Genomic DNA, 27,874 nt, shown 5'->3' on the forward strand with positions numbered 1-27,874 from the left:
TCACATGAACGCTATTGCATATGCAACACTATTCTACAATATCTACACTCACGACTACACTTCTTGAGGGGCGTTGACTGTAGAAACCTTGATGCTGTGGAAGTGTAGTATGAACAGGTTTGAGAAGGCACAGGAACATATTTATATTCAAGAGGTTTTATAGAAATTGTCGTACAATGTAACTAACATATATTAATTATTAACATAATATACAAAACGGTACACTAATAAAAGTAATACGTTCGTATACAATACACCTGCAGGTTTATATGTATGTTATAAAGTCAAAGTGCCTACGTTCGAAAGAGCGCAAATAAATATATACAAATAAAATGACAAATATTAATGTTTGATACTAAAGCTTAATACAACATTCATAATAATGTACAAAGCCGTTCAAATGCTCCAAAGCTGTTCAATGTTCACGTTTTAAATAGTTAATGTGATTATATGTTATACGTTATGTATCGTACCACAATATTGGTATGACCATAAACGTTGCCTCGATATTGGTGAATGCATACGTTTAATGAGATTCGATAATTAAAAATTTTCGAAATTTAAACTGCTCGGTAACATATTTCTTTATCCACCGTGCATAATAGCGTGGCTTACATAAAATTATTAAAACCAAATTGTAGGGTGGTAAATGTGTATTATTAAAAAAAAAAAAATAAGTTCAAATACTGACGTATGAGTAGTTCTTGCGTTTTGACATCTCAACCACTTCTAAAAATCGTCAAAAGATGGAACATAGTTAACTAATAGAATTGACAATCTGGCATAGAAGCATCTATTGTGACACAAATTTATTTACATTATCAACTACGTACTCCTCAATATTGAGAAGCACTTGGGACGAGTTTATATCATTCAAGACTCCAAGAACAGAATAGAACAGTTTTCTAGAACGGAGAGATGAATTAGTAGCAAGACTAATTGTATACTATAAGTTACTATGGTTCCTAAGATTTAAATATAATTCAATTGAGGTAGAAAGTGATTCGATAAATCTTCTGCCATAGTAATGTATCACAAGAAATAGCATCTTGTCTTGTAGCGTAGAAATGTCGAACCATTTTCTAGTCAAGTTGCGTTATGGTAGAGATTGAACATATCTGAATATGATACTCTGATCTAAATCTAATCTAAATGGCACGGTTGTATTTGTCACACTATATGAGCGACTTTACAATAAATAAAGAAGGAATAGTGTATGAAAAGATAGGCCTAGGGTAGCAAAAACTATTAAAAAGTGTTAATAATACACATTTTTCAATGTTTCAATTCCATACTGAAATTCACACAATTCCTTTCAATCAAAATCGGCTGGTAGTTCGATTTTCATTTTCTATCGTCTATTCGTTAATTGAGCACAATTGTTAAAATTGAAACATGATTATACTGAACTAGGGAGTTGCAAGAATACCTTTTCCTAAAATTTACATGTGTTCATGGAAAAATATCTGAATGTATTCACTACTACGATAAAAATACACTGTCACTAATGCATAGCAAAATAATTTGTGGACCTGCGCAAATATAATACACATTCGGTGATGAAGAAAAAAACAATTCAAGACTAGACACAGAAAATCGTTATTTGAAGAGTAAATGAAACATCAATATTTACTCGGAATAGTATAACTTATGGAATAAGTCGAGTCAGAAAATAATCCAGTTATGCCTATTAAGAATGAGAGCTTTTCGATGTTTCAAATACTTGTCGTGTAAACCCATCAAATATTTGCGCAGGCTAACAAACAAATCGACTCGGCACATTTATGGTTTGTTTAACGTACAATTAGTTCCCCATTATTTCTGTCTACTGGCAAAATGTCTTTGTGAAAAAGAAAGTTTAATAATACGTCGATAATAGAGCTGGGAAGAAAGTTATATTTCACGTTGTAGCTGCACAATTTTTCTGCAAATATTCAGAGAAGCAGAGCTTTTTGGATGTAAGCCTCTTGATTAGTAATAAAAACCCCTTTGCTAGTATTACATTATCGTATAATATTTAAATAATCAATTCGCTGGATATTAGCATAAGTTACGAGTCTTTATTAATTGGCATTTTACGGCCTATGGCCTTGAATTGGAACAGTAATGTTAACATATGTATTTGATCTTTTGTGCAATCCAAAAAATTCAATTGCACCAATAAAATATTTATTTTTTATCTGATCACTACAGACAATAATTAGATTATGTTTGTCCATTGTTTTTTTGCGTACCGTTAATAGCGATTCAGATGTGAATTTTTTGTTGCATTTCTTCTATCTAGACATGTATAAGACCTCTCAATGTTCAATTAAAACACATAAAGATTCAAAATATCATTATTACTAATGTACGAGCCGTTTGAACTCCATCGATATCTCGAATTCGTTGTGACTTTCAAATATCTCGTCATAAGGTAGATGCGAGTGATTGATTTTAATACATTGCCAATGTTTCCGTAGTAATGGAGAGAACTTAAAGGGCATTAATCGATGACCGATTCACAGAATGACACTGAAGTAACGCTTATAATGCTAACGCACAATATCTCTGTTCACAATTACAATTCTAAATTGTCTTTTTGGATATGGTTAGAAAATTTCAACAACCTAACATTTCAAATACGTTACAATTGACACATATTATGTATAAACCATGATTTACACTCATTCAAAACCTACACAGAACAGCTCGGTAGTAAAATCACTCTCGGAGTTTCTTTCTATTTCCAACCACAGCGTAGTCTTATTTGTTTTAGAAATGAAATTATGTATGGTTTGTTTGAGCTCCACCCATTCTTTGTTGCATAAGGTTTAGAAGCAGTTCGGAGTATTGCTGCATCATGTTCACAAACTTGCCTTGATCCTGTCCAGCAATAAGTTCTTCGAACTTAGCTGTTGCTTCATTTGTGGTATTGCCTCCATCATTATTATGATTAGCACCACTGGCGGCTACGAGCCTTAGAGTATGCATAGCCTCCTTGACGGATGCTTCCAGACCACGCAGCATCGTGTCTCTGTCAAGTGCTGTGGCTGTCGGGTCCCCGGAATTATCAAGTGTAAGCCGTTTATAAAGTTGAACCACATTGTCAGCTGTTCTCGTCAACTCATCCGCAATCGTGTGGCACAACTGGGTCGACACTGTGCATGGAAAATATGCAATAACTTTTTTGGGTCATTGTCAAAATTATAAAAAAAAAAATATTCATGTCTTTATAATCACAACAAAAATTCATTGGTATGACCTGAATCTGAAAAAACTATTTTGGAAACGTTAACAAGCATAAACACTTGATAAAAACTTGAAGTATTCAGCCAAAACAGCAATTATTTACATGGCCAGAGCCGTTAATCAAATCACCTGTATTCAAGTGAACATGTATAATGAACACATAGTGAATTGCAAATAAAGTCAACTATCTTTTAAAAGATTTATGTATGTACATTATCATACAATGAATTTCCATAGCCTATGTGATGAAAATGCTAAAACTTAATGTGCAGATTTACATGCATATAATTATAGTCTAAAATCCGTATGAGATCATGCTATTTTCATTAATTATGCTAAAGCTAGGATAAAAATTCGAATGTTTGATGGAACTTACTAACATCATCGAGTACTTTCGAGTTATGACACGTTGCCTAATGTAAAAATGCATGTAATTTCGTTCTAAAATTCAATGTATTCGTGAAAACAATAACAGTGAACATTGCTAACATGATTCCTGCTACCGTGATCGAGTGAAACACCGACGCTGTACAATTAGCTGTAATTGAATATTAGTTTGTTCAATAACCACTTAAAACTGAATTTTATAAATCTTGAAATAAATTTTCCTTGAACAAACAGAAATCGTATTACGTCTTCAACGGATTGATTCATAGTTTGCCAAAATCAGAATATTACAAATGAGGACATAAATAGGGGCGGTCTTGATATCAAGGCATGTCAAGTCTATATCAGAAACATTGAAACGTTCAGCATTTATGTACAGCTATCAGCGTGAATATCTAGATTCCAGTCTGATTTCTTGAATCTGACTAGTGCTTGAGGGATGAATTTGTTTCGACTATAGCATGATCACTTACAAATTTTTTATTTACTCAATTCAAGGTTTATTAATTTCACGGGACGGCATTCTCAATAGGCGGCTTTAGATTACCTAAACTGTTATCCATGACTACTGTGGGAGCACAAATGTCACATTAGAAGTCATATTAGTAGCGATGTAGTTTCTGTTTCAAATACGCAATTCCCGTTCTTGGAATAAAGCTTTTTTCAGATTGCCATGAAATCTGGGAACGATTTGGTTCTGACATATAAAATTTTTATCTCAATATTTAATGCCTAGTTGAATAAACTTACGTTCGGCACTGGCGATGTCAATGGCCTGATCAGTGTCTTTGACTGGGAGCTCATGAGGACTTGGTTCAAGTTGGTTACGATTTGCGGATGCTAATCTATTTCCTCCTTGCCCTAGCGATCCGTTGGCTCCTCCCCTGCCATTAGTAACAGTCGTCGTTGATCCTGATCTTCTGACCATAGCAGTTGGCACACTTAAGCTGAAGCATTGAAATAAGAGTGTACATTATACACTGAGTGGACTAAATAATGTTTCGATATAATTCCTATGAGTTTAGCATACCTAGCTGACGAGTGGTCAATACTAATACTTCTTGGTCGGGGAGGTAGGGCTGGTTTTCCTGAATTTCCATTCGAGGATGTATCTTCCGAGCTGGAGTCTTCATGGTTTCCTACTTGACTTAGATTAACTGTAACGCATGAAATAAGAATACCAATGTATCGAATTATAACAGCTGTGAGTCTAGAACTGTTTTGGGACTTGTATGAATTTATACTGACCACTAGAATAAGCTCCCTGCATACCACGCCTCCGCAGTACTGACGGAAGACCATTTCCTGTGGAGGATGCAGATTTCATTTGATGATTTGCTTTGTTTTGAGAACTTATCGTTGGTCTCATCAGTCCGCTTATCCTGCTTCCACTACTTTGGCTATTCCAACCTCGACTACCGCTAGAGATACCCACGTCTGATTCAGAATCACTTTGCTAGAAAAAATTGTGATTAAAAGCTACAATCCACGTTTCAATCTTCGATGGTGGACTTCTGCTTCAGATTTTTTCAGTGTAAAGTGCATAATATATCATGGAAACTAAAGATCACCTGATTCAATACACCCACGCTGCTGCTGCGAGTCATGTGATTTGCATAGCCTTTCCCCATTGTGTGCCTCGACTGACCTCCATTGCCCCCGCTACCTGTTCCTCTGGAAGAGTTGCTTCCATTTTTGGTGCTCAGCTTACCTGAAACTGTTAGTCACCATTTATGAAAATCATTACCCCAGCAGTCCGACAACAAATACTACCGCTCAATTTCATTTGTAAATCATAATCTATGAATATTATTTGGAAATATGAGACATTGAAAATGCACGTGGTGAGCTATTATATAAAAAGCACAAGAAGTAGGAAAAATATTGGTGAAAAATAACAAATCATTTTTTTTACAAAAATGTTTTGTCTGGTGACAATAAAGTACCTTTTATCGGGCCATGCAGTAACCGGTTCGGTGGGCTGACGGAAAGGTCGCTCAAAGAGCAGGCACGTCGCATACCACCTCCCTCTTCCTCGCTGTCAACAACTTTTGACGACAGTCGCCCCCCACTACTGCCAACTGTTGACAACACACACACACATGCACTAAACTACCTTTCACATAATGCAGGTGTCACAAGATTGTCATTGATTTGCTTGTGTGCATTGCGTACATCCCAAGCAGCACAAAACATATCAAACTATATAAAATAAAATATCAAAAGCTGTATGCAACCGCAGCTATAAACTTTTTCGATTATTCGTACATGGGTGTTTTTTCAAAGAGTAAAATATGGTTGAAATATACACTGCGATTCCATAATAACAGCTGATAGTGATTTCTTATAAGTATATATGGAGTGGGAATATTCAAGGTGGAGTGTGTCAAAGACATGCCATCAACTGCGCTACATGCGAAGATAAAATTAATTCGCATTGCTTATGAAAAGAAATTTGAACAAGGAAAATAATCTCGTTGAAAAAAACTCAAATAACATCCAAACTGAAAAGTAACTGCTGCCTCTATGTAAATTAGATAACAAAAAATTCATTTAGAACAAGCCACTAATGAAGTGGCATTGGCTGAACTTGTTTTATTACTGCAATATGCATCTTCGAAATAAATCAATACGTCATTAGCAACATCGATGAAAACCAAAATAATATTCTTGCATCAGAATATAACAATAGGCACCCGCCAAGAGTGTGATTCAAGAAGTGGGCCGGATAATATGACTCAAGAAAAAACGTATCATAAATTGAGTAAATTCAGTATCCAGCACACTAGATGATACTCTGAGGTACCTGTGTAATGTTGTTTCGATGGGAGTATTGCTTGGTTGATTGTTGGCAATTTCTTTGTCCATTTGGCATGACTTTGGCAGTGCGACGCCGGAGGCCACAGTCTTTTTGGGGAGTTTGTGCAACTTGATGCTGATGTTGATGATCCACTCTCCAACACCGATTTGTCCACAGTGGATATGTCTGCACAATCGCTGTCTTCCCCTGACTGGCCGCGGAGTTCGCGTTTGAACATCCAACATTTGGTGTCGCGCTCTGCTTCTAACTTGGCAAAGTTTTCATTTGTATCTTGACTACGGACTTGCTTAAAATCCTTAGTTTGAGCAAAGTATGTTTCTCTACGTACTAGATTTTCGAATTCTTTCGAAAGTAGTTTTACAGTTCCTTCAATGGCTCTACTTATTCTAATATCCACATTTTTGTCTCCCATGAGGATATGTTTGCTTTCACTTTGTGCGGTCGAAATAGATTTCGCATTTTCTGATGATTGGAAGTCATGGGACGGATCCATATTTGGTTCTAAAGAATCATATTGTTCAGGCGTATCTTTTGTTGGAATTTGACTCACAAAATGTTTATGGTGTTCATCTTCTTGACCTGAGTTATGGCCTACAGGTTCTAATTTATTGTCAGTTGCTAAATCCTCACTCTCAGTATTTTTGTAATTTTCGGTTTTAAAGTTTGACTTTGCATCATAGCCAGATCCAGATTCAAAGTATGCACGTTGTTTCTCCTGTTTCATGGGTAAACTGAGATATTTCGTTTTATCCATTTGACTATCGTTGGAAGGCGATGAATAATTTGAACATCGTACGAACTTTTCAAATTTTTTCAAGTTATCTTCAGATCTGTGTCTCCTTCTATCGCTCTCTGTATCGTCCGATTTTATAGAAGAACTTGGGGCATCTTGCGTCATAACATGGTCTGAACTGCTTAAGGCTTCTGTATTGTGAGAGTATTCGGTGCAATGATAATTCTTCAAACATTCCGAGTATTGGGACTGTGATGTGTCCATGTTATATTTATTCCAAGCCGGTCTTGCCCTGTTTCGCATACTTTGGGTCCTCGCTGAATTGCGTTTAGGCTTTGGTGGTTTGTGAGCGACAAAGTCATTCAACATAAGCAATGATTTCGGCTCACTTAGCAATTTCGCAGAGTTATTCTTTGATTTTGTATCACTATCGCGTGAGTTCTCTGCCTTGGTAGATCCTTTAATGTCATCCTCCAAATAATAATCGTAATAAATGGATGTCTTTTGCTGAGCCCCATCACTTTCTAGATAGTTATTTATCATCGGTTTCACAGCATTTATTCTTGTATCTTGTAAAGATTTAGATCTAAATACCGCTCGAAGTTGATTAGGCTCATCGCAGTCATTTGGAGTATTCTTACTCTTGGATTTGCCAATGTTTGTAGAATGATCATTATAGGTTTCAGAATTTTGACGTTTTCGTTTATAATGAGAGTCGAACAAAACTTCCAACGGTGCAGATTTAACCAATGAGTCTGAATCATCAGTTAAAACACTTTCTGTGCTTCTATGGTCTGTGGTTTCTCTCAGTGGAAACATCTGATAATCAGATTCATCCGTTAAAATGCTCTCTTGGCTTCTGCATGCCTGCATCTTACGTCGTGAGAGAAAAAAACTAGCACTGGAATGTCTTTCATGCTCAAAATTATAGTCCAGAATTTCAGCACTACCCTTAGAGAATGATTCCACTGATACATCAGACAAGATGCTTTCTTGCGATTGAGTGAGGATCCTTTTACATAAATTTTGATAGTTTGGATAGTTCTGATTCTCGGAAAGTTCCGGGTAGTTGAAAATCAAATAATCGCTGACGCATCTTCTAGGGGGGTTTTTGAAATCGCCTTCTAACGAATCATCGCTAAAACTTCCATTTCCATCATCGTCATTACCCGACATTTCGGCTAATTTATGTTCAACATGTTCATTCATAGCTGGTAAACTCTCGAAAGATTTAGTTATATTTTCAAGTTCGGCTTCGTTATCATCTAATCCAATAAAATAGCTACATGATTTTCTCTTGGCCGCGAATCTAGCGAATCGGTTTGCATTTTTCCTGCACCGCTCTTTAAGAATTTTTAATTCCTCACAAACTGGTGATTCTGGTAATGATTGATTGGCCTTGTTCAAGGTCAGCTTATACTTTTCAGTTTTTTTCAAGCTTAATGTTATCGGACGTTTAGGATTGGTTTTAGGCTTTATTTTCTCACTTATGCAAGCAGTAGTCTGGCTTTTAGGCAAAATTTTTTCACGTGGAGTTTCAAACTTTGAAGAAGCATTTCCAGTAAGTGGGACTCTGTTAGCAAGTTGATTTGGGTTGAACTTAGGTTTCGGATTTGGCGGAGGTTTGTTAGTATTGATTAATCTGTTGCTTTGAATTGTCAGTCCGATTCTATTACCTGCATTTAATCTGCCTTGTCGGTGATGCTTCTCTGAAGGAATGTGACTGCTAAGGTCGGAAATACTCTGACTTGATTTCAAAGATGACCGATATCCAACCTGTTTGAGAGTCAAAAATACGAAACCCTTTACTGATCTATTTACTACCTGGACTTTTAAGGTTCTGTAGTCCAGTTTTATATTCAACTTTACTTACACTTTGTAATTTTCTTCTAGTTTCCTCTATTCGCCTCTGGAGTTCCTCTCGCTTCTTAGTAGCATCTGTATCACCTCGGGTATGCTTAGCTGCATTTATCACAGCCACATTTCTAGCTCTGCTGGAACCACTTTCCCCAGTAGAATTTGTTCTGGAAAACAAAGGTTTCAATGAAGATTCGTCGCAGACTGCAAAGAGCATAGAAATACACGAGAAAAGTATCATCTTACCTTCCATGAAATTTAGAACTGATGCTGGTCGTTTTCGAAATATTCGTTGGTTCTTCGGCTCCACTGAGTGATTCGAACGCACTCTTTAGGTATTTCTCCCGATGACTCTGATTTGCCAGCTGATCAAAACCTTCGGAGCTTGCTTCAGAAAGCATTGAAAGAGGGTTACGCTCAGCGCTTGGCGTTGAGGCTCCTCCCTCAGAATCTGAGTCATCTTGACTACCCGACGCTGTCAGTTCATTACTGCGTGCAGCATCTCCAGCTCGCGGCTTTTTCAATCGCCTTTGAGATCTATACGAAAATAACTCTGTTTTAATTTACCAAACAAGTCAAGTTTCTAATGATTTGTCAATAAAGATTGTACTCCAGACCTTCTAAGTTCTTCAACATCCATGGCATTTACAGTAAATTGATTGGATACAATATCCTCAGTCGGTGGATAGTACATCAGTGGATGATGGTGGTGGGATTTCTCAGAGCCGGTCGTACCATTCTCGCCCTCTGAGTAATCTTCGACATCGCCATCATGCTCGGTACTTTCGTGGTCCTGTCCAACATCAAAAATTCTTTGAGTGTTTTGAAGATAGAGAATACATGTGCCTAGCAAAGCTGTGATTTAACAAGGAGTAATCCCTTTTAGCGATCGACGTTTTTACAGAAATCGTAATTCCCTGCATGCCTGAAATTTAGATATGTATAAAAAACAGGTGAACGAGATATACCTCAAATTTGAAACTTCCAAGACTGCTATCGTCTGTATGATGGCGGCTCCTCGATTGCCGAGTCAACTCCGAAAAATTGCTACCTCTAGTTATCGTCACGTTACCGCCCATCACCTATGTGATTGATTGGAAATAATTGTAATGATCAATGAAATGCAGACACCAAAACAAATATGGTGCAAGTCAAAACGAAGCTCAGTAACGTAAGGGACAAAATCATTCACCACTTTAAGGTACTTCATAGTATTGTCGTTCGTGTTCAAAGTGCATAAAATAAGTGTACGTTGAACCAAACATTAAATCTGCAAGCGTGATATAGCATTACGTGAGACAAATGCTTGAGGTACAGTTTTCTGATAATTAACAAAATGCACGCTGTTAAATATTACAAGCAATTCCAACTAAAACGCTTGCGTATAAATATAACTGAAATGTTGGAGACTGAAATAAATTATTGTGTTATTGCGATGAGTTAGTACCTGTTTTGAATCATCAGCCAATTCTCTGTAACTATCCGGGCATGGTTGAAACTCGTTTTCGTCCTCGTCCTAAAAAGTGGTGTTAAAATGTTTGTTATCTTCCCTACGTAATGAATAGAACGGATATGAAAAGTAAGTGCACATATTTAAATCGACAATGTCATGACGTACCATTAATTTATACAATCATGTCACATTCGAGTGTTTTTATCAAGCACTAGCGTACAAAAATTCAACAAAACATTAGCGGCTGATATTACAATTTGGATATGAATGCCAAAGCTTAGTAAAAATAAGCAGCATGGATCAGGATTAAAAGTTCGGACACTAACCCTCTTGATGATTATAGTATCTCGTCGATAATCACTGCTGCATTTGGTTTCAGTTCCACTATCGATAGAACTGTCTTTAGAACCTCCACCGCCTCCGGCTCCATCAGAATCTACACCTCCACCAACCCGAGGAGCTGGGAATGGGATCACCGGATCACTGTCGTAAACTGACTTGACAGTGATGCCGTCACTTTGTTGTACCCTCTGTGCCCATCTTCCTTTTGGTAAGTCAACTCCAAGCGTCCTGACTCCGCTACCAAGAGGTGATGCCTCCTCAGTTGCAGTGGCAGTCGTTATTTGCTTTTTCGCCCAAAGCGGTAGCTGCCCAACACTGAACCGATAATCAATGCTCGTTCCTTGTGGTGTTGGATTTGCATTGGGGTCAAGAAATTCTGGGGGAGGTGCACCAAATGTTTCATTGTCCAAATGTACAGCTACACCACCTCCATTGACAAGTGGCGGCCTTCTAGAAACATGAATGAGCGCAAAAAAAGAATGAATAAATAAATTATATTGAAGTTTCCAGACGTAGTGGAAATCGGAGAGTCAGAACTTTGAAATCTTCTGATCACTTACTTTCCAGCTCGCATTGCCTGTTGGGCAAGACGTGCTTGCATGGTGACAACCATGTCGTGAGGAACTTTCCAAACAAAAACACAACCATCTCCACTGGCAGATACCAAGTGCCGACAGTCGGGACTAAATCGTAACCCTGTAACCAGTTCGGAATGGCCCAGCATCGTAGCCATGCATTCGCCACTGTAGTAGTCATAAACACACAGCGTTTTATCAGTACAAGAAGTAGCCACGTATATTCCTGAAGCATCTGCAAGTAAGAAACTTCATTTATGAGTATCAGTCCAGAGGATGTCCAGAGAAATGAAAATGAAATCGATGTTTCTGCTGACCTAACACGACTTTGATGAGAGATCCATCTTCCCCGGCAGATCCTTTGAACGTCTTACTGTGTTTGGCAGTAGCTACATTATATACCCGAATATTTCTGTCTTGGCAGGCTGTTAAAACATGCTTTTGACTCGAATCTACTTCCATATCATACAACGTTGTTTTTCCAGCTGCATTATGACCTCTGGCAAACTGTGGGGAACCCCCTGGTGTCTATGAAGGGGTTGAAATAAGATTATTTGAAAAGAATTAAATTTCTAAAGAACGGTTGACAAATCTATTTTAGGTACTCACTCCTTGAAGCTGCCTGAAAATAATACTTTTATCCGCACCACACGAGACCATCTGGATCTGGTTTGTTTGATTCGTTGGATTAAAAAAACGGACGGCAGTTATCGATGAGCTATGATCATCGAGGGTTTGTACAAAGTTATATCCGTGATCCACGCTGAATACATGAATCAGTCGATCTCGGGAGGCACTAGCTAATAATTTTGGTGTGTCTTCTTTAGAAAATCTTGAATATCTAGAATACTCCAGACAAAGCACCTCCGCGTCATGTGCCTCGACACGGCAAACTTCCTCAAGGGTAGAGATTTCGTGAATCCGAATATTCCCGGATCTGAAAACCAGTCGAACCAAATTTTTAGCTATATTTGAGTATATGAAGTGTACCTAATCTCCTCATACGAAGTGATCGATTCGATTTTGTACAGCCTACCTGTCGCCAGATGCAAGGTGTTTTCCATCAGGACTGATCCGAATTGATCTCACTCCGTTTCGCCCATCATAGGAGGCGTCACTTTTTTCTGCAGAACCTGCCGCAGCCAAATCTAGGTCTTTCAGATAAGTCAACTCTGGATCGATGTATAACACCTTCAGCAGTTCCTGAGAGAATTGATTAATTTACGGATGAATTAGCGTCTATAAATTTTCTTCAAATATTTATCGATCTCTCGATCTCTCCAGGTGTCCTGATAAAACTTACGTTGCTGTAAATATTCCGTCTATACATAGTGTCGTCAGATTGTAAATCTCTTTCCAAATTCCATACTCGAATTGTGTCGTCACTCGAACAAGTGACGAAGCTGCCCGGTGGCATTGCACTGACTGCATCTGAGCCAGTAGGATACATTTCAACACCCCAGATGCACGCCGAATGATATAAAAATGAGTGAGATTTTCCAACTCTCCTGATATCTTTTACATCCCACACATAAATACTGTGATCATTGTAGACACAAGTCAATTTGTGGTGGCATTCGTCGAAAGCCAAAGCTATAGTGTCCGGATATTTCGCACTTGCTGGATGTTGAGACATGTGACTGTAATAGATACAAGGTCGTAAATTACACCAGAAAAACAAAACGCTGGAATATCATTAGAAATTTTTCTCACATGTCCGAACGATTATTTACCTTATTGTCAATCCTTGGGCAACATCTACTCCAAGGTAATGTGTTCTAGGTAAAGTTGTAACGAATTCCAAAGAAACGGGACTAAAACACCTTACGATGCCTTCGGCACAGCCTATGAAAATGTATTCGGCACCAACAGCCATGCAATTGGCACTAATTGTCTGTAAAAATGAAAGGAACAGAACGCCAATTAGATTGTTAGTTCTCTCGTGAAAGCCAATGCGCCTCATTCAGACGTTCAATCAAGAAAAAACTGCCTATTAGGATCCACGATACTCGCGGTACGTGGTTATTGGATTGCCTGGGTCAAGCTCAAATCATTTATGAACTTGTGAGGCGTATGAATTGAAAACGACGTTGCCAACCTACCCTTAATTCAACCCATTTATCTAAGAGCCTTCGATTATTAAATTCACAGAGGAGTCCAGTCTTTGTAATAGCATACGTCGAATCGGCCATTTCTCCTCTGCCACAGGCAACGTCGACGAAATCGTTATTCCTCTGCTCACCGAGAATAGCAGATCTACCCATTAAAGGTACGGGTTCTTTGTACTGAAATAAAAAAGGACTTTGTTAATTTTCGCAATTAGAGCTTTTCGAAGCGAGGTCATTTTCATTTTCGCTGCCTAGTGTTCGGCGCAGCATCGTGTGGTGATAATTCGTTACCTTGGCACTGCGCGAGTACTCCAAGTACCAAAATTTCACGTGTCTGTTACCAACGGTGACGAAGTAGTTGCCATTTTCAGCAAAGGATACGGCCTTAACTTTACTCGACACTTTATTAGAAGCTACTTTAACGTTGTTTCTCCAATCCCAAACGTTGACGATCATGTCATGTTGGGAACCAACCGAGACGACATATTTGTTGCCTGGTGAAAATGCCTGAAACAAATATTTCTCACTTCGTCATTCATTCAACAAATATAATTAGAGGGATAAATACGATGAATTGTCAATAATTTCAATAAATACACGTCGTTAGTTGTAAATTCGTTGACTAGAGCTGCTTTCCATCATCCAGAACAGTCAACATTGGAAAGAGTGCGGTAGATTTTTCAACTGCAGACACGAGTAATGAATATGTACCAAGTTAACGGTGTCTGACATGTCAATGCATACGACGTCTTTGTTCGGTGCCCTAAACTTCGAGCGAAGGTTTTATTTCATTTTATTTTTATTTTCTTCCCGCGTCCAGCCTGCAGCGATACGCCTCCACGTGACAAAATGCGTATATTTAAACGGTTCCTTCGTTGGTACGTGAAAAAATTAATCAAATGCTAACCCACGGTACGCACAAAACAAAATATCTATATAGGTAGGAGAGTTCGTGTAGCCACGCGAAACACCGTTAACATTATGCATATTGAGTAATTTCCTTATACGAAGACACGACGCGCCCGTATCTTCTACTTATATGATAATATCGTTATGGTTATATACTGCAGTGAGTTATTGTTTAAACGCGGTGCTGCATGTATACGTATTACAAATTACTCATAAAACACGGAGTTCGTAGCTATTACAAAAAACTACGTGAAAGACCTACGCCCTTTCAAAAATATCTAAATTCACCAAAGAAACACTAAAAACTATTTCTCTTCGGCCGGTACACAATTATGAGGCAATCGATGGTCTACACTCTTATTGCGTAAGTCGCATAACGAGCATACATTTTCCATAATACGTGCTTTACGTAAAGTGTGAATTTTGATTCATGTTCGCTATTCGCAAAGAGTGACACCGAAATGCTGCCTGTATATTTACACCGTAAAGACGTTGGGTGCAGCGTGGTTTTTCTCCCGTATACATTATACGCCGCGCAGGGCGGGGTCTCTCTTGCTCACGCGTTCAAGTCACCCGCCGCACCGATAGAAATCGGGCAGTTAAACTCAACATTTCGCGCTATTCGCACTGGTTCGTTTGTTCGATAGAAAACTGACGATGAAATTGAAAAAATAGTAATACATAATTCTACGTAATATTGGACAGGGTTATGAAACAAATTTCAGTGTAGGTATGTACGTGCATACGGAATGAAAGTCCGATGTATACGTATACCACGTCTTAGATAAAATATGATATTCGTTTGCGATACGGCTGCGTTATAACTGCAGTAATCATCATCAGGCGTTCGGCGTAGCCTCGCTGTATAGCGACCTGTCCTAACGACATGAGTTGTTGATACGCCGATGGGCATCGGGGCTCTGGGAATCCAGTTGCTCAATATCTCGATGCATTTGTATAGTTACTATTTAGTTCCCTTTCATATTTCTCTCCGTACTCCGTACCGCGCTCGATGAACGCGCTTCTTTCTATTACAGGAAAAATTCCCATTCCCACACGCACAAGCGAATAATTAATCTGTCGCCAATCGATATTACAGTCGTACGAGACCTTCGCTCTCCCGTCTTCGACTAAAAACCAAAAACCAAAAAAAAAAAAGAACAAGGAAAGGAAGAAACGAAAAGCGGATCGCGCGGATCGTTTACTCACCACACAATTGATGCCGTATTTGTGTCCGGGAAATTCGGCGATTTGCACCGCGTTCTGTGGATCGGATACATCCCAGACCCGAACGTTGGGCACGTGTCCGCACTCGCCGGTTGCCAAAAGTTTTCCATCCCCCGAAAGAGCGAGTGACGTGACGGTCTTTCGACATCCGTTCAGCACGTGAGTCTGGCTATTTTTTCTCGGGTTGAACAATACGACCGTGCACCTGAAACCGAGAGAGAGAGAGAGAGATAGAGATAAAAAGCGTTGCAAGGGAGGCGGGAGGGGGGGGATCGTCTCTTACTATCCGGAGTCGGGGTAATCGTCCGACCCTAATTAGAAGGCCGCGCGTTTAAACGACAAAACGCCAACCATTACTCGGGGTATTTTTAGTACGTCAATTATTTTCGAAAGCCGGCCAAAAAGCCAGAATTAATCGAACTCCTCGCTCGAGTCTTCAATATGAACGGGAAGAATAACAAAGATACGTACAGGTATATATCCATCGCAATTATTTCCATTGTTAATAAGGTCGTAATTATCGTTGTTATTGCGAGCATTGCTGCACCGCTGAATTTCTTATGGATCGTAAAATCGAGGATGTTGCGCTATCCGTTGCATTCTGGGTCAGAATAACTCGGTGTCCAATGATCTGGTCGCAGGTACCGCGTACCTATCGAGTGTGCCGCGTGCGCCGGATTCACCTTTGCGCGGTCATACCGATCCCCTCTGGAGTCTGGGAACGCTCCAAGGACTCGCGAGGTACGGATACCGCGGGGTGACGGTCGAAACGCGGTATCGACGACGGTAAGTTCAAGTTCACGGGAGAAACGAGGCATCCGCCGCTAGTGCTGTATCGGCTCGATCGGCCGGCGGCATTTCGACCGTAATTTCATTCCTCTTTCTGCTCGGTTTGGTTCACGCCTGCTTTCTCTCGGGTCTCCAGTCTCTGGCCTCTCGCAGTCACGGGACAACGACCACGGTACTTCTCTCCGTCGAGAGAGAAATAGAGGATGAGAAACGCGCGGATGAGGCCAATAGATACCGCGCGATCCTCACCGGAGACACCCCGAGCGAATCGCACGTTTCACGCGAGACTTCCTCTACGATATCTCGTCGAAATTTTGCTCGAATTTGAAGAGGCGAAATCAGCTACCGCGATCTCAAGTGCGGATCGAATGTTAAGTTTATTTTTCAAAAATTCCAGTATAATATTCGGAATATTTTTTGGTAAAATTAATTGCGCAACAGATCGTCGAGGTAAAATTCTGAGCGGCGGTGCAGCCTCGACTTGGGGAGCGTAGAAATCTTTATTGGTCCATAAGATTATCTCGAGATCTATTTGGTTCGAAAGGCGCGGCTTTGCACGTTATACTGTAATATAATAAGCCGTGTATGGGTATACACCGTAGGTAACGTACGTACAATTGGTACGCCGCATGAGGAGTAGGTAGAATTTTGCGACCAATAAATCGTTTAACGTATTAAAAAATCATCCGCGGACGAGAAAGTAATTGTAAAAGATTTACGACCGATATTCGTAGGTAAGCGTACGTGATCAATGGTACCGGTGAATCGCGTTTAAAAAATTGTGCACCGCGCAGCTGGTATAATTTCGTCATACATGTAAATTTTGAAGTAATTTTTTTTATTCGCGTTTCAAGTAAATTATAGGGGGAAAAAAATCGTTGAATCTGTTCCGGAAATTGACGAGGATCGATATAAATTACACCGACTGTATCGACGTTGTTTTGATTTTTTGGTTTTTCCTTCAAAAATTTATACCCGGTGACCCGATTCGTTGGAGCCAAATTTATTCAAGTTACGGCTGATAAAAAAAAAAAAAAATTAGGAGAGAAAAAAGAACGGAGAACGGCAACAACTTTTACCATGCCAGAGATCGAATTGAATCCGTTAGGAATCGATCGCGTTCGGTGTGCTCGACGATGTTACGGTTATCTCTGAGATTTTTCAATCGCCATTCGAAAAATGAAATTATTCCTTCAATCGATTCGATTGAAATTCGAAGAAGAGAAACAACCGAATATCAATCGGTGAGTAATCAAATTTCGAGATAATTTATAATACGTCGATGAATGAGTATAGTGCTACCGATTTATAACTCCGGGTGAACGTCCTCATGATACTTTGTACGTATACGTACATCCGGTTACTTCACTTTCAGTTACCAAAGACAGCGACCGCTCCTTATCTTCAAAGAATAAAGTCCGCTTTTCAAAGCCGCACGGAGTACGTTCGGTTCAAAGACCTCCCCCCGTACGAATAGATATATTACAATACCTGCAGTAGACGTAAGAATAAAAATTCAACCGGCGAACTCCTAATCTTCGTACACGTTAAATTCGAAATTAAGAAGAACGGAGAAAAAAAGAAGAAAACTGACTTTTTCTCCCCGAAAAATCAAATTTTTCAACGAAGGGTCTTCCTCGTGTATCGTACCTATACGGTACACCACCCACATCCTCGATCGACCGCGAATCCACGTTCAATTTTCAATGCCTCGCGTCGCCCGAAGGCCTCTTTTGCTATTGAAGTACCTTCTATACCTTCGGCTTGGAAGAGCCGAAGGAAGCTCTTCTTTGGACAAACGAGGTCCACGAGGCAGCCTCCTCTGCGGGCACGAATAAGGAGGCGGCCCGCTGCTCACATATATGTATGTATATTATATAAAGTAGAAAGAGGCGAAGGAAAGAGGTTCGGACATCGATGTTGCCTCCTCTACACTCTGCCGACCTAGCGAAAACTAGCGCACAACCAGGCCGAGCGAACTAGGCAGCGAAATATATCGCACACCTGTACCAGCGCTATTTATATTATATTCACCGTATGCATCAGCTGTAACTGCAATTATATGCATAAAAGTCGGTTCGCATCTACACGCATACCTCGTCCACCTCTCTCTCTCTCTCTCTCTCTCCTCCTTGGTAGTATAAAATATATCTCTTACGCGCCGCGACGCTAGGTATGTACTTTATTATACATATAAAATCCGTACACCCGTATAGCTCGTGCAGAATATAAAGCGAACAAGGGCACAAAATCGAGCAAAACTATGAAAAGGGAGGGAGAGAGAGAGAGTGAGAGGCGAATATACAATCCGAATGTACAGGACATTCCGGTGCCCTGGACCTGCGAATATCTGGTACCACATCTATGTAGGTAATAGGTGGGTACATAGGCGATATATCGTATACAGTATATATGTATATACGTACGGCATACTAGATGGTGGTTTACAGAGAGTTTGGTACGGAAAAGCATACAGCCAGCGGCAAAAGGTTACTGGGTCAACCGCGAATAATAATTGCCAATTCATTGCCAATGTACGTGTTCAGGTGTGTGTGTGTGTGTGTGTGTGTGTGTGTGTGTGTGTGTGTGTAGGTACAGGCCGATCGTGAGTAGGTACTCTCAACCAAGAAACTTTTATTATACATCGCTAGTCGTTGAACTTCTTCCGATACACCTCTATAAGTCACATTCACCGGACAAAGCCGGAGCTTTTATGTTTCGCCTTTCCCTTTTTTTCTCACACGATTTTCATTACGCTTTTACATCTTCCCTGCATAGCAGAAAAGACGTGAGACCAATGAGATCGTGGATCGATTCAAAAAAATTGATCGTCTGGTTGGAATTGAGAAAATAATTTACACCGTACACGCTACGCGTTTCTATACATATGTACATACAAATATGTAGTATGCAGGAGATACCGTACGACCGCATCCTACGCGCGGCATTGGATGCTATGCGCTTGCATTTCATACGTTGTACCGTAGGCAAGGTCTTTCCGTTGTAACATTTTTTTTTTCTTTTTCCTTTTCCGTTTCGTTTTTTTCCATTTTCTCATTCTTACAGGGGGCTTCGTGCCCCGACTTTCTCTCGTTGTATTCTTGCCGGTATATGTATATCGTAACGCAGGTTACGGATGGGGAACAGATGCGGTGGGCGCGTGATCTTTGTGATCTCTGCTCGTGAGGCGCGAACTTTTCTCAGTTATGTGCAGCGGTATATCTCTGGATCGCGGCATCGATGATATACATATATGTATATGTATATGTATATGAAAGGATGATGATCGCGAAGGATTCCAACGTGGAGAGAACGACCTTGATCGAGAAGCCTTGATCGATTGGCGAATGCAAATATATGCGTCTTCCGATATACACGTAATGTATGTAAATACCTACATACGCATGTATATATATTCATATTTATACACGTGTACATATGCTACGAGATGAAAGCTGTTACGATCGGTGAACAATGATGCAAAGGTACACCTATATATGTACACCTGTCTAATATAATTTCATCGATATACCGAGAATATCCATATAGTTGTGATACGGTGATGACTTTCTTCAAATAATTTTCATGTCCCTCCGCTGCGGTATACGCGTAATGAGCTTTCGTTTTATCCCTATAATACCTACGTTACACGTGTGGTTTAAATTGTCAATTACATTTACAGGAATAAAATTAATTTAAAGAAAAAAAAAATCTTCACATACTAATCGGCAGTTATTGTCATACGGAAAATGGTATTATATGTTCGTTTTTTTTCTCTGTTTTACTTTCCGTTATCTATTTGAATACGGGACAACCTGCAGACGAGTAAAATGACATGAAATAATCTAGAGAGAAAAAAAAAAAAGAAAAAAAAATTAGAAAGAAGGTAAAAAGAATACAGGATAATTCAACTGCAGCAGAACAGCTGTTTCGCTTCAATCATCCGAGGAAAGCGTTATATCGCTGCTTTCTCAACCGCGATAACTACAATACTATACTGTATATAATGTACATTTACTATTAACGACTCGCTATGAACGGGCAAAATAATTTGAACGATTAATTGCCAACGGGGTATGGATACACCATCTGACAATCGTTGAAAGCAGCGTGATTGTGTAGTTTTTTATTCGTATTTACACAAATCTCGGTCTACAGAGGATATTGTCCGGTATATACACAACGATATTTAGCGATAAATAATGCGAAACGCGAACGTCATCGAGAATTCGATTCGGTTGTAGAAAAAAATTTCACCTCACATTGTTATATAGACCGCAATAGACAGTTTTTTTTTTTTTTTCTCTCATTATATATAAATCCGCGAAAGTTGTACAAAATTATTGGCAAGAGAAAAAAAAAAAAAAAAAAAAATGCGTGTACGCAAAAAGTATTATAACAATAGTAATGACAATAGACAGAACACGTGTACGCTGCAAATGTTATAAATTATTCAGAATTGAACTGGTTATCGCATAAATATATATACACATACGTTCGAACGAACACCTGGCGGTAAACAATTCTCTACAAGAGAATAATTTTCTGTTGGCGGACTGCGAACAGATGCATATGGAGCAGATCGTGCGACGCAAGTAGATATACATACGTATACATGGGGTGCAGTATAGACACTATCGGTTTACAATAGGTTACATTATAATGGCACAAGGACTGTTAATATTTCATTCGTGGAGGGATCAGGTTGACGATCGACGCGAAACACGCTCCCGTTGCTCTCGATGAGGAATCGCGAACGGGAGTCGGTACCGGAAGTACCGCGGTGCCTGAAACGTAATCTCATTGAAAATAATAGCGAAAAAATCTTACCCGGCCGGATACGCTACGAGTCCGTTGGTCTGATCGCAGTCTAAGGCCGCATTGCTGGACACGGTCACACCCAGAACACGTTCTAATTTAATCTGAAACAGACGAATGGAGAAATATGATTAGCAATAATCAAACTCGCTGATTTTGTCTTCCGTCATTGCACTCGCGGCGTCGCCTCTCCTCAGGTTTTGTGTAATGGGTAAAAAAGGATCGATTAAAAAATAACGAACGATCTTATCGACAGGAGAGATACGTGCGATTTTGCTTTTTTTCTCTTCACGATTTTTTCCTCAATCGCGAGATACTTGGAACCGATCATCCGATCGACTTGTACCGGAGTGTATCGATACCGCATTGTCTCTGCGTTCGAAAAAAATTATAAGAAATTGGCGAGAAAGAAAGGGAGGTGTATTGTAGCAGTTGTCGAGGGTACGTCGTCGGTGTACCAGTTGCCATGGAATGCCCCATACGTATGCACAATCAATATATATATACAATTTGCATAGAAACTGCGCGCGGCGGTATACAATATCTCGCCAACAGCACTTATGGATAGTGCCGCGAATAGCTCCGACACCATAAAAGTACACACGGTCGAGTTTAACTATTTCTCTTTCACTCCCGCTTCCCCCCCACTGTGACAACTCCGATTCGCTCTCTCTCTCTCTCTTTCTCTCTCTCTTTCGAGAACATTCTCTCATTATTTATCTCCCGACGTGCAACGTTTCACGCATATTTTTTAACCGCCATCTCCCCTCCCTCCTCAACCCCCTCAATGAGTTGCGTAGATTTTCTGAAAATTAGATGCATAACGATACTTTATGTAATTTTATTAGAAAACGATCAGCTGTTCGACGGCCATGTTGCCCGGGCTCCGCCTACACATCGGATTCTAATAACCGCACACCCGGTACGTAGGGGACTCCTACACTCTCCGTATTCTGAGATACTGGGTCGTAAATTAAATCGTTTTTTTTTTCTATCTTCTTCTTTTTTCCAACGATTGCGTTCAATGACGATCTTAAGTAGTATCGTCATCGTAATTATACATGTCCGTCAATTGTCGAAGACGAAGTGTGAAGAAATTGAATAAAATCGATGCATATTACGTGTGTATACGTGGTTGACAAATTTGGGGTGTATATAATTATACGCCATATACGATAATAATGGCGATATACAATATAGTTGTTGTTATTTAGCATATCAAAGGAATAATTATATCGAAAGAGAATTTAATTTATTTGTATACGTATGAATAATCGTTCGCGATCCACGCAACACGTCATCATTGTTATATACGTGTACATTATAAAAACGTTACAGATATCGTCGATGATCGGAATAACTTCTTCAAGTAATACACGTTCAAATCCCACACGATCGATGCGATTGTACATGGAAAAATGAACAGCGAATAACAAGCATCCGGACGAACGTATATAATTTCGAAATTGATATTCCCCGATACGAGTACATAAATCTAGTCGAGATTCGTCCGTCAAAATTACGATTCGAGTGATCGTATATTCGTACGTACGAGTATGTCCTACGTATCGCACGTATACCGTATATGCATATGCGAATGCGCATGTTAATTATATCAACGCTCGCATTTCCTGTTTCGTAATAACCGCTCGGTTATACATAATAAGAAAATACACACGATTATCAACCGATAGTTATTAAACGCATAACGCGCGTAATCAATCGTATACAACGATACATACCACGTGTACATATTCGAATAATGAAAATTTGCATCGCGGCTGCAGCTGCGGTCGGATGACGTCATTTCGAACGCGCATCCTTTCATTGTTTCTCCATTCGGATGTGTAACGACCCTGTGTAGGAAGTGTAACGCGATCCGATAGCCGGAAAAAATCCTTTCATCCAAAATCTTTACTCTTATAATAATATAACGTGCGGTGTACTCGATGCAAAACTATTGTACGCGAACTGCGTAGTACCTACGTGTACCTAAGCCCGTCGATTTGCGGTGTTTCTACGGTATAAACGAAGAAAAAAATACCGCTTTCTAGTATCTTAAATATGGCCATACAGCTTGTACGTGTACTTACGTACGTACATGGTACCTACATATATATATATACCGCGATAAAAGTGACACGAGGTACAGTAAACTTGTCTCCCATAGAAAGGGTGTCAGCGTAGCTACCACATTGCACCTACGGGATGGCGCTTCGTCGGCTAATTTAATACACGTATAAGGTAAATGGTATTTTACTCTGCACCTTACTGCGGTCGAGAGTAAAAATGCGTACAAATTACAATATAAAATAATAACAACAGTAATAATAATAACAGAGAGGGGCGAAAAAGAGGACGCCGAAGAGACGATAAGATATATATACATGTGAAATTGTATAAGACCATATCGTGTGTGATATACTTTAATAAAAAATTGTATAAATATTTTCGAGGAAGTTTCGTCCGAGTAGCGATAATTAGTCCATAGGTAGGACGGGAATGTGATTGATAATTAATCGATTACGTGGGCGCAGGTATCCGTACTAATAAGGAGAACGGACGATATTTATCGGAAGTGTCAGGTCGATTGGTCGCTCAACGTTTGACGCGCGTTTGACACGTTTATGCTAATCTAAGATCCACGTATCATTACCGTCTCTGAGATCTGTTTTTTAATCTTTGCATCCGTTCATTTGAATACGTAGGTTTTATCGCTCTCTCGATTTCGTCGACGATGAAAATTTTGAAGATTTTCAAAAACTGCATTTCGGACATCTCCGTTAAAAGAGACACTAGTTAATCGGATACGTACGTACGTACAGTGGGAAACTGAGGCGAAACATTCTCGACGACGACGACGACGATCTTCTTCGGGACGACCCATGCCGATGCATATCGCAGGAAAAGGTGTTCGGGTCGTCGCGTAAGACCGTAAATATAGATCGAATGTCGTCGAATTGCCGCGTGTAATCGCCCGTGTAATGGAGTCCGTCTGCACACCCATTAGCGTGTACACATATTGTGTACAGGTAAACCGGGGCTCCGATGTATTAGCCGAGTTAATTGGGAATCTTTAATTAAGCCACGATAAACGCATTACCGTTACACGGGAAGGACTGTATCGCAACAACGTGTATATACGTATATAACTACCCGTAGGTCGGCTCAAGCTAATTTGGCGATAATTAATCAAGATATATAGTATAGTATTTTCAGACGGGGGTAACCCGCCAGTAAGATCGTCGAAGGAGTCGCTTCGAAATCGTTCAAGAATTTCCCGTCGTCGTTAAACAGCCAGGTGCAAGCGCACCACTTATATACGTACAACGATTCTTGTTAGCGCAAAAGCGAACACCGTGGGTTAAACTTGCGAAGGTAGTTAGCATTATTCTGCACGTACGTTATGTATGTTGTGTATCTACTCGTTAATATGAACGACTAGTGTCGAGTCTCGGATGAATATATTTCTGTACATTATACGCATTATACGTATCCGCTTATTCTTCTCCATTTAAAAATGCAGCTACCGCAATATTATCGAAGTTGAAACATTAACGCGTATATCTTATATATACTCAAATATCTGTACAACTGAATTACGCGTTGTTCACGTACGCGTGTCCAACGTATGCGCCCATAAAAAGTGCAGCGTATACATATACCTGTACGCGAATCGCACGTAATGATGATGTAGCTGCGAGTCGTTACGCTGTACATAACTTAGTAAAACAAGAATATTTTCAAGCGCACGTTACAACAGGTATACACATGAGATTCAGATACGGGGGGTTTCGTCATATCTGAATCTCACTTTTACATTAAAACACGTGTGTGGGCATAGGAGAGTATGATAATAAAGTTATGCGTATTATTATACACGTATACATCAGCGGCTGCGGAATGGCAGAAATGCGAGTCCCGAACCCACGCGAAATTTTTCAATTCTTGCAAAATTCGAGACGCAACAACAACCGAAAAACACGAAATATAGTAAGCGTAGAAAGGAAAATAAATACGGAGTGAAAATTATCGAAATCCGGTGGGAATCTGTTTATATATATCAAATTCGTGCTGCATCACCTACGCGTATCTGCATTGGAACATAGCTTATAACGTTTGAAACACAATGGCGGCGTGTGTTCGATATAATGGAGTATACACATATACATACACGTACGTACATCGGTACACGGGAACACACGGTGGCCGTATACTTAATTATCGTCGTTGAAATAACGTGATCGATGCGAAACCGGTTGAAAAATTTTTATAAGCGACGATGATGCGCCACCCGGTTGTCCTTGCCTCGCGAGATCTTCTCCGGATAATACACATCCATGTACACACGCATATGTACCGCGGGTTATACATATATATATATATATATGTATACATGTATCAGTATGTAGAGAACAGGTATGTCGTACATGAATACGTACAACCTACCGAGAAATACGTATGTCCGAGGTTGCTAAATCTCCTGCTCGCCCGTAAACACCTGCGATTCGCTCCGCAAAGGAGTAGCCGCTATTATTATTGCAGGATATGTTTAAGTATATGCGTACGACATACACGTGTATGTATTACGTACGTACGTATTTTCACATGGTTCATTCATTGAATAATCCCGACCGTTGATGTAATTTACATGTTCAATTAGTATGGTTTATCAAATATTATACAATAATACGCGCTCGTTTTATTGTGTATATATGTACATAGCAGTGATTATGTATATTACATGTGCTTGGGGGAACGGGAATTTAGTTATTCTTCGCTCGATATGTAAGCTATAATTTTTCTAGGAGTAATAAAATTTTTTTTATAAAAATGATACGATTTTCGTTCGAATATCTGAGACTTCGAATCGCGGCGTTAATATTATAATACCTGCAGCAGGTGTTATCTGTTCTTCTACCGAAAGACGACGATCATTTTCTAGCGAGAAATGTGCTCGACCTAATATTATACATCGGGAGTTTGTAATTTTCCACTTATTACATGTTTTAATAACGCGGGGAAAAATAATTCGAAATCGGCATAAAAATCGAGCACATGCACCGCGATACAATTGTTACACATGCGATAAATATATTGTACAGCGCAGCGATTTTGAATGCGAAAATAAAAAAAAAAAGAAATTCTAAACATTTCGATAAAATGAAGAAACAGGAGCGAAATCTCGCGCCTGATTTTGGTCATCAAATTTGACTAGATTTTTATTTTTCGTTTTTAATCGCAGCCATTTTTCTTGCCCGTATCCGATCAGTCGTTGGATATCCATACATACGGGTGAACGGTGCATACGAAGAATAGATGGAATATGGAGGAGTTTTACAGTCGTATTACGTAGAGCAAGTATACGTGTATCTAGCTAGAATAACATTGATGACGCAATATATTCGAGCGTGGAGTGACAAGGTCTTCTGTAACATCCTCGTATGTATAGCGTGTATAATAACGTGGACGGACGTATAGTAGACGCCGCAACGAAGATCACGTACGAAAGCGCGGACGTATTACGTAATACCCGAAGAAGATCGTTCGTTCATCCGCTTAATAACGGCGGTGAATAGAACAGATTTTCGACAATTAATCGAATAGGACACGGAATATAGTTGATGCACGACTGTATCGTAGAAATTTATACAGAATCGTTGAGATTCGCACGTTTTCGCGTCGGTTGCGCTTTCGGATATTCGAAGATGGACGTTCCAGTCGATTCTACGTAACGAGATGACGATAACAACTGCGACGCGACGAACGTCGTGAATTATTCTCATTTAAATATACACGCTCTCGTTGTAACCCTGTTACAATATTGTTTTTCTACGTCTTCGATATTTTGAGAGATAAAAAGAAGCGAAGGTAATAAAAATTATATACCTTCGTTCGAAACCTACGCGATTTTCCATGTATATATACGTTACATACGTACATAAAATTTTTTAAAAACATAAATATATACGCGAAGGCGTTAAAATATATATATATATGTATATGCAACCCAGTATTATTATACCGTTCATGATATTCCTTGAATCCTTACAAAGCACACACCGCGATTTTTGCATATCTATAATGTACGTACACCATACCACCGGCTGTAGCGGTAGATCATAGATCAATTGAGATAAAGAAAAAAAGAAAAAAAAAAAAATTGACCGACTTCAGCATATACCTATGATTAATTATATCTGCAAATTGAATATAGTCGATGGATTTTGACGAGATAATGTTGTATGAAAAGAAAAAAGGTTTAGATCACGTCTGGCATAGAAATAGTATAGTAAAATGTGTCGATAATATAACGATAATTGTGATTCGGACGACTGGCGATAATATACATACATATGTACCCTCATGACATGTAATAATGAAATTTCTCTATACACGCGTTGCACAACTTGACCAAAATATCAAAAGAAGAGTAAGAGAGAAAGAGAAAAAACAAAAAAAAAAAAAAAAAAAAGCGAGATTTCAACAACAACCCACAACATATTCAAATCTAGCAAGGAAATTTCACACACCTTGCAACACGACGAAAGCTTATACCTATACGTACATCGGTAGTACACCTATGATCATCGCCGATTCGCATACACGGGGAATACAAATCTG

General features: G+C 39.4%; 1 protein-coding gene across 9 annotated transcripts in view; it reads right to left on the minus strand.

Annotated features, from left to right (window-relative positions):
• Nucleotides 1–140: 140 nt before the first annotated feature.
• LOC105683743 (mitogen-activated protein kinase-binding protein 1) overlaps nucleotides 141–27,874 on the minus strand; it is a 55,487-nt gene continuing 27,753 nt past the window's right edge. For 4 of the 9 annotated variants that reach the window (XM_012396562.3, XM_048648853.1, XM_012396566.3 and 1 more), the window contains 24 exons: nucleotides 21,263–21,354; nucleotides 15,626–15,848; nucleotides 13,799–14,014; nucleotides 13,502–13,684; nucleotides 13,133–13,293; nucleotides 12,703–13,039; nucleotides 12,436–12,602; nucleotides 12,009–12,336; nucleotides 11,717–11,927; nucleotides 11,385–11,634; nucleotides 10,809–11,274; nucleotides 10,477–10,545; nucleotides 9,998–10,111; nucleotides 9,647–9,822; nucleotides 9,276–9,566; nucleotides 9,046–9,196; nucleotides 8,849–8,948; nucleotides 5,565–5,699; nucleotides 5,190–5,335; nucleotides 4,867–5,074; nucleotides 4,649–4,775; nucleotides 4,369–4,565; nucleotides 4,166–4,186; nucleotides 141–3,140 (listed from right to left, as the gene is read on the minus strand). In XM_012396562.3, coding sequence (XP_012251985.1) covers nucleotides 2,767–3,140; nucleotides 4,166–4,186; nucleotides 4,369–4,565; nucleotides 4,649–4,775; nucleotides 4,867–5,074; nucleotides 5,190–5,335; nucleotides 5,565–5,699; nucleotides 8,849–8,948; nucleotides 9,046–9,196; nucleotides 9,276–9,566; nucleotides 9,647–9,822; nucleotides 9,998–10,111; nucleotides 10,477–10,545; nucleotides 10,809–11,274; nucleotides 11,385–11,634; nucleotides 11,717–11,927; nucleotides 12,009–12,336; nucleotides 12,436–12,602; nucleotides 12,703–13,039; nucleotides 13,133–13,293; nucleotides 13,502–13,684; nucleotides 13,799–14,014; nucleotides 15,626–15,848; nucleotides 21,263–21,354 — 4,743 coding nt within the window. In that variant the 3' untranslated portion in view covers nucleotides 141–2,766. Of the gene's footprint in view, nucleotides 3,141–4,165; nucleotides 4,187–4,368; nucleotides 4,566–4,648; nucleotides 4,776–4,866; nucleotides 5,075–5,189; nucleotides 5,336–5,564; nucleotides 5,700–6,424; nucleotides 8,949–9,045; nucleotides 9,197–9,275; nucleotides 9,567–9,646; nucleotides 9,823–9,997; nucleotides 10,112–10,476; nucleotides 10,546–10,808; nucleotides 11,275–11,384; nucleotides 11,635–11,716; nucleotides 11,928–12,008; nucleotides 12,337–12,435; nucleotides 12,603–12,702; nucleotides 13,040–13,132; nucleotides 13,294–13,501; nucleotides 13,685–13,798; nucleotides 14,015–15,625; nucleotides 15,849–21,262; nucleotides 21,355–27,874 lie in introns of all 9 variants that reach the window. The other 5 variants (XM_025746724.2, XM_025746723.2, XM_012396571.3 and 2 more) reach the window with 4 other exon arrangements.

This window comes from Athalia rosae, chromosome 1 (assembly GCF_917208135.1).
Source record: "Athalia rosae chromosome 1, iyAthRosa1.1, whole genome shotgun sequence".
NCBI lineage: Eukaryota > Metazoa > Arthropoda > Insecta > Hymenoptera > Athaliidae > Athalia > Athalia rosae.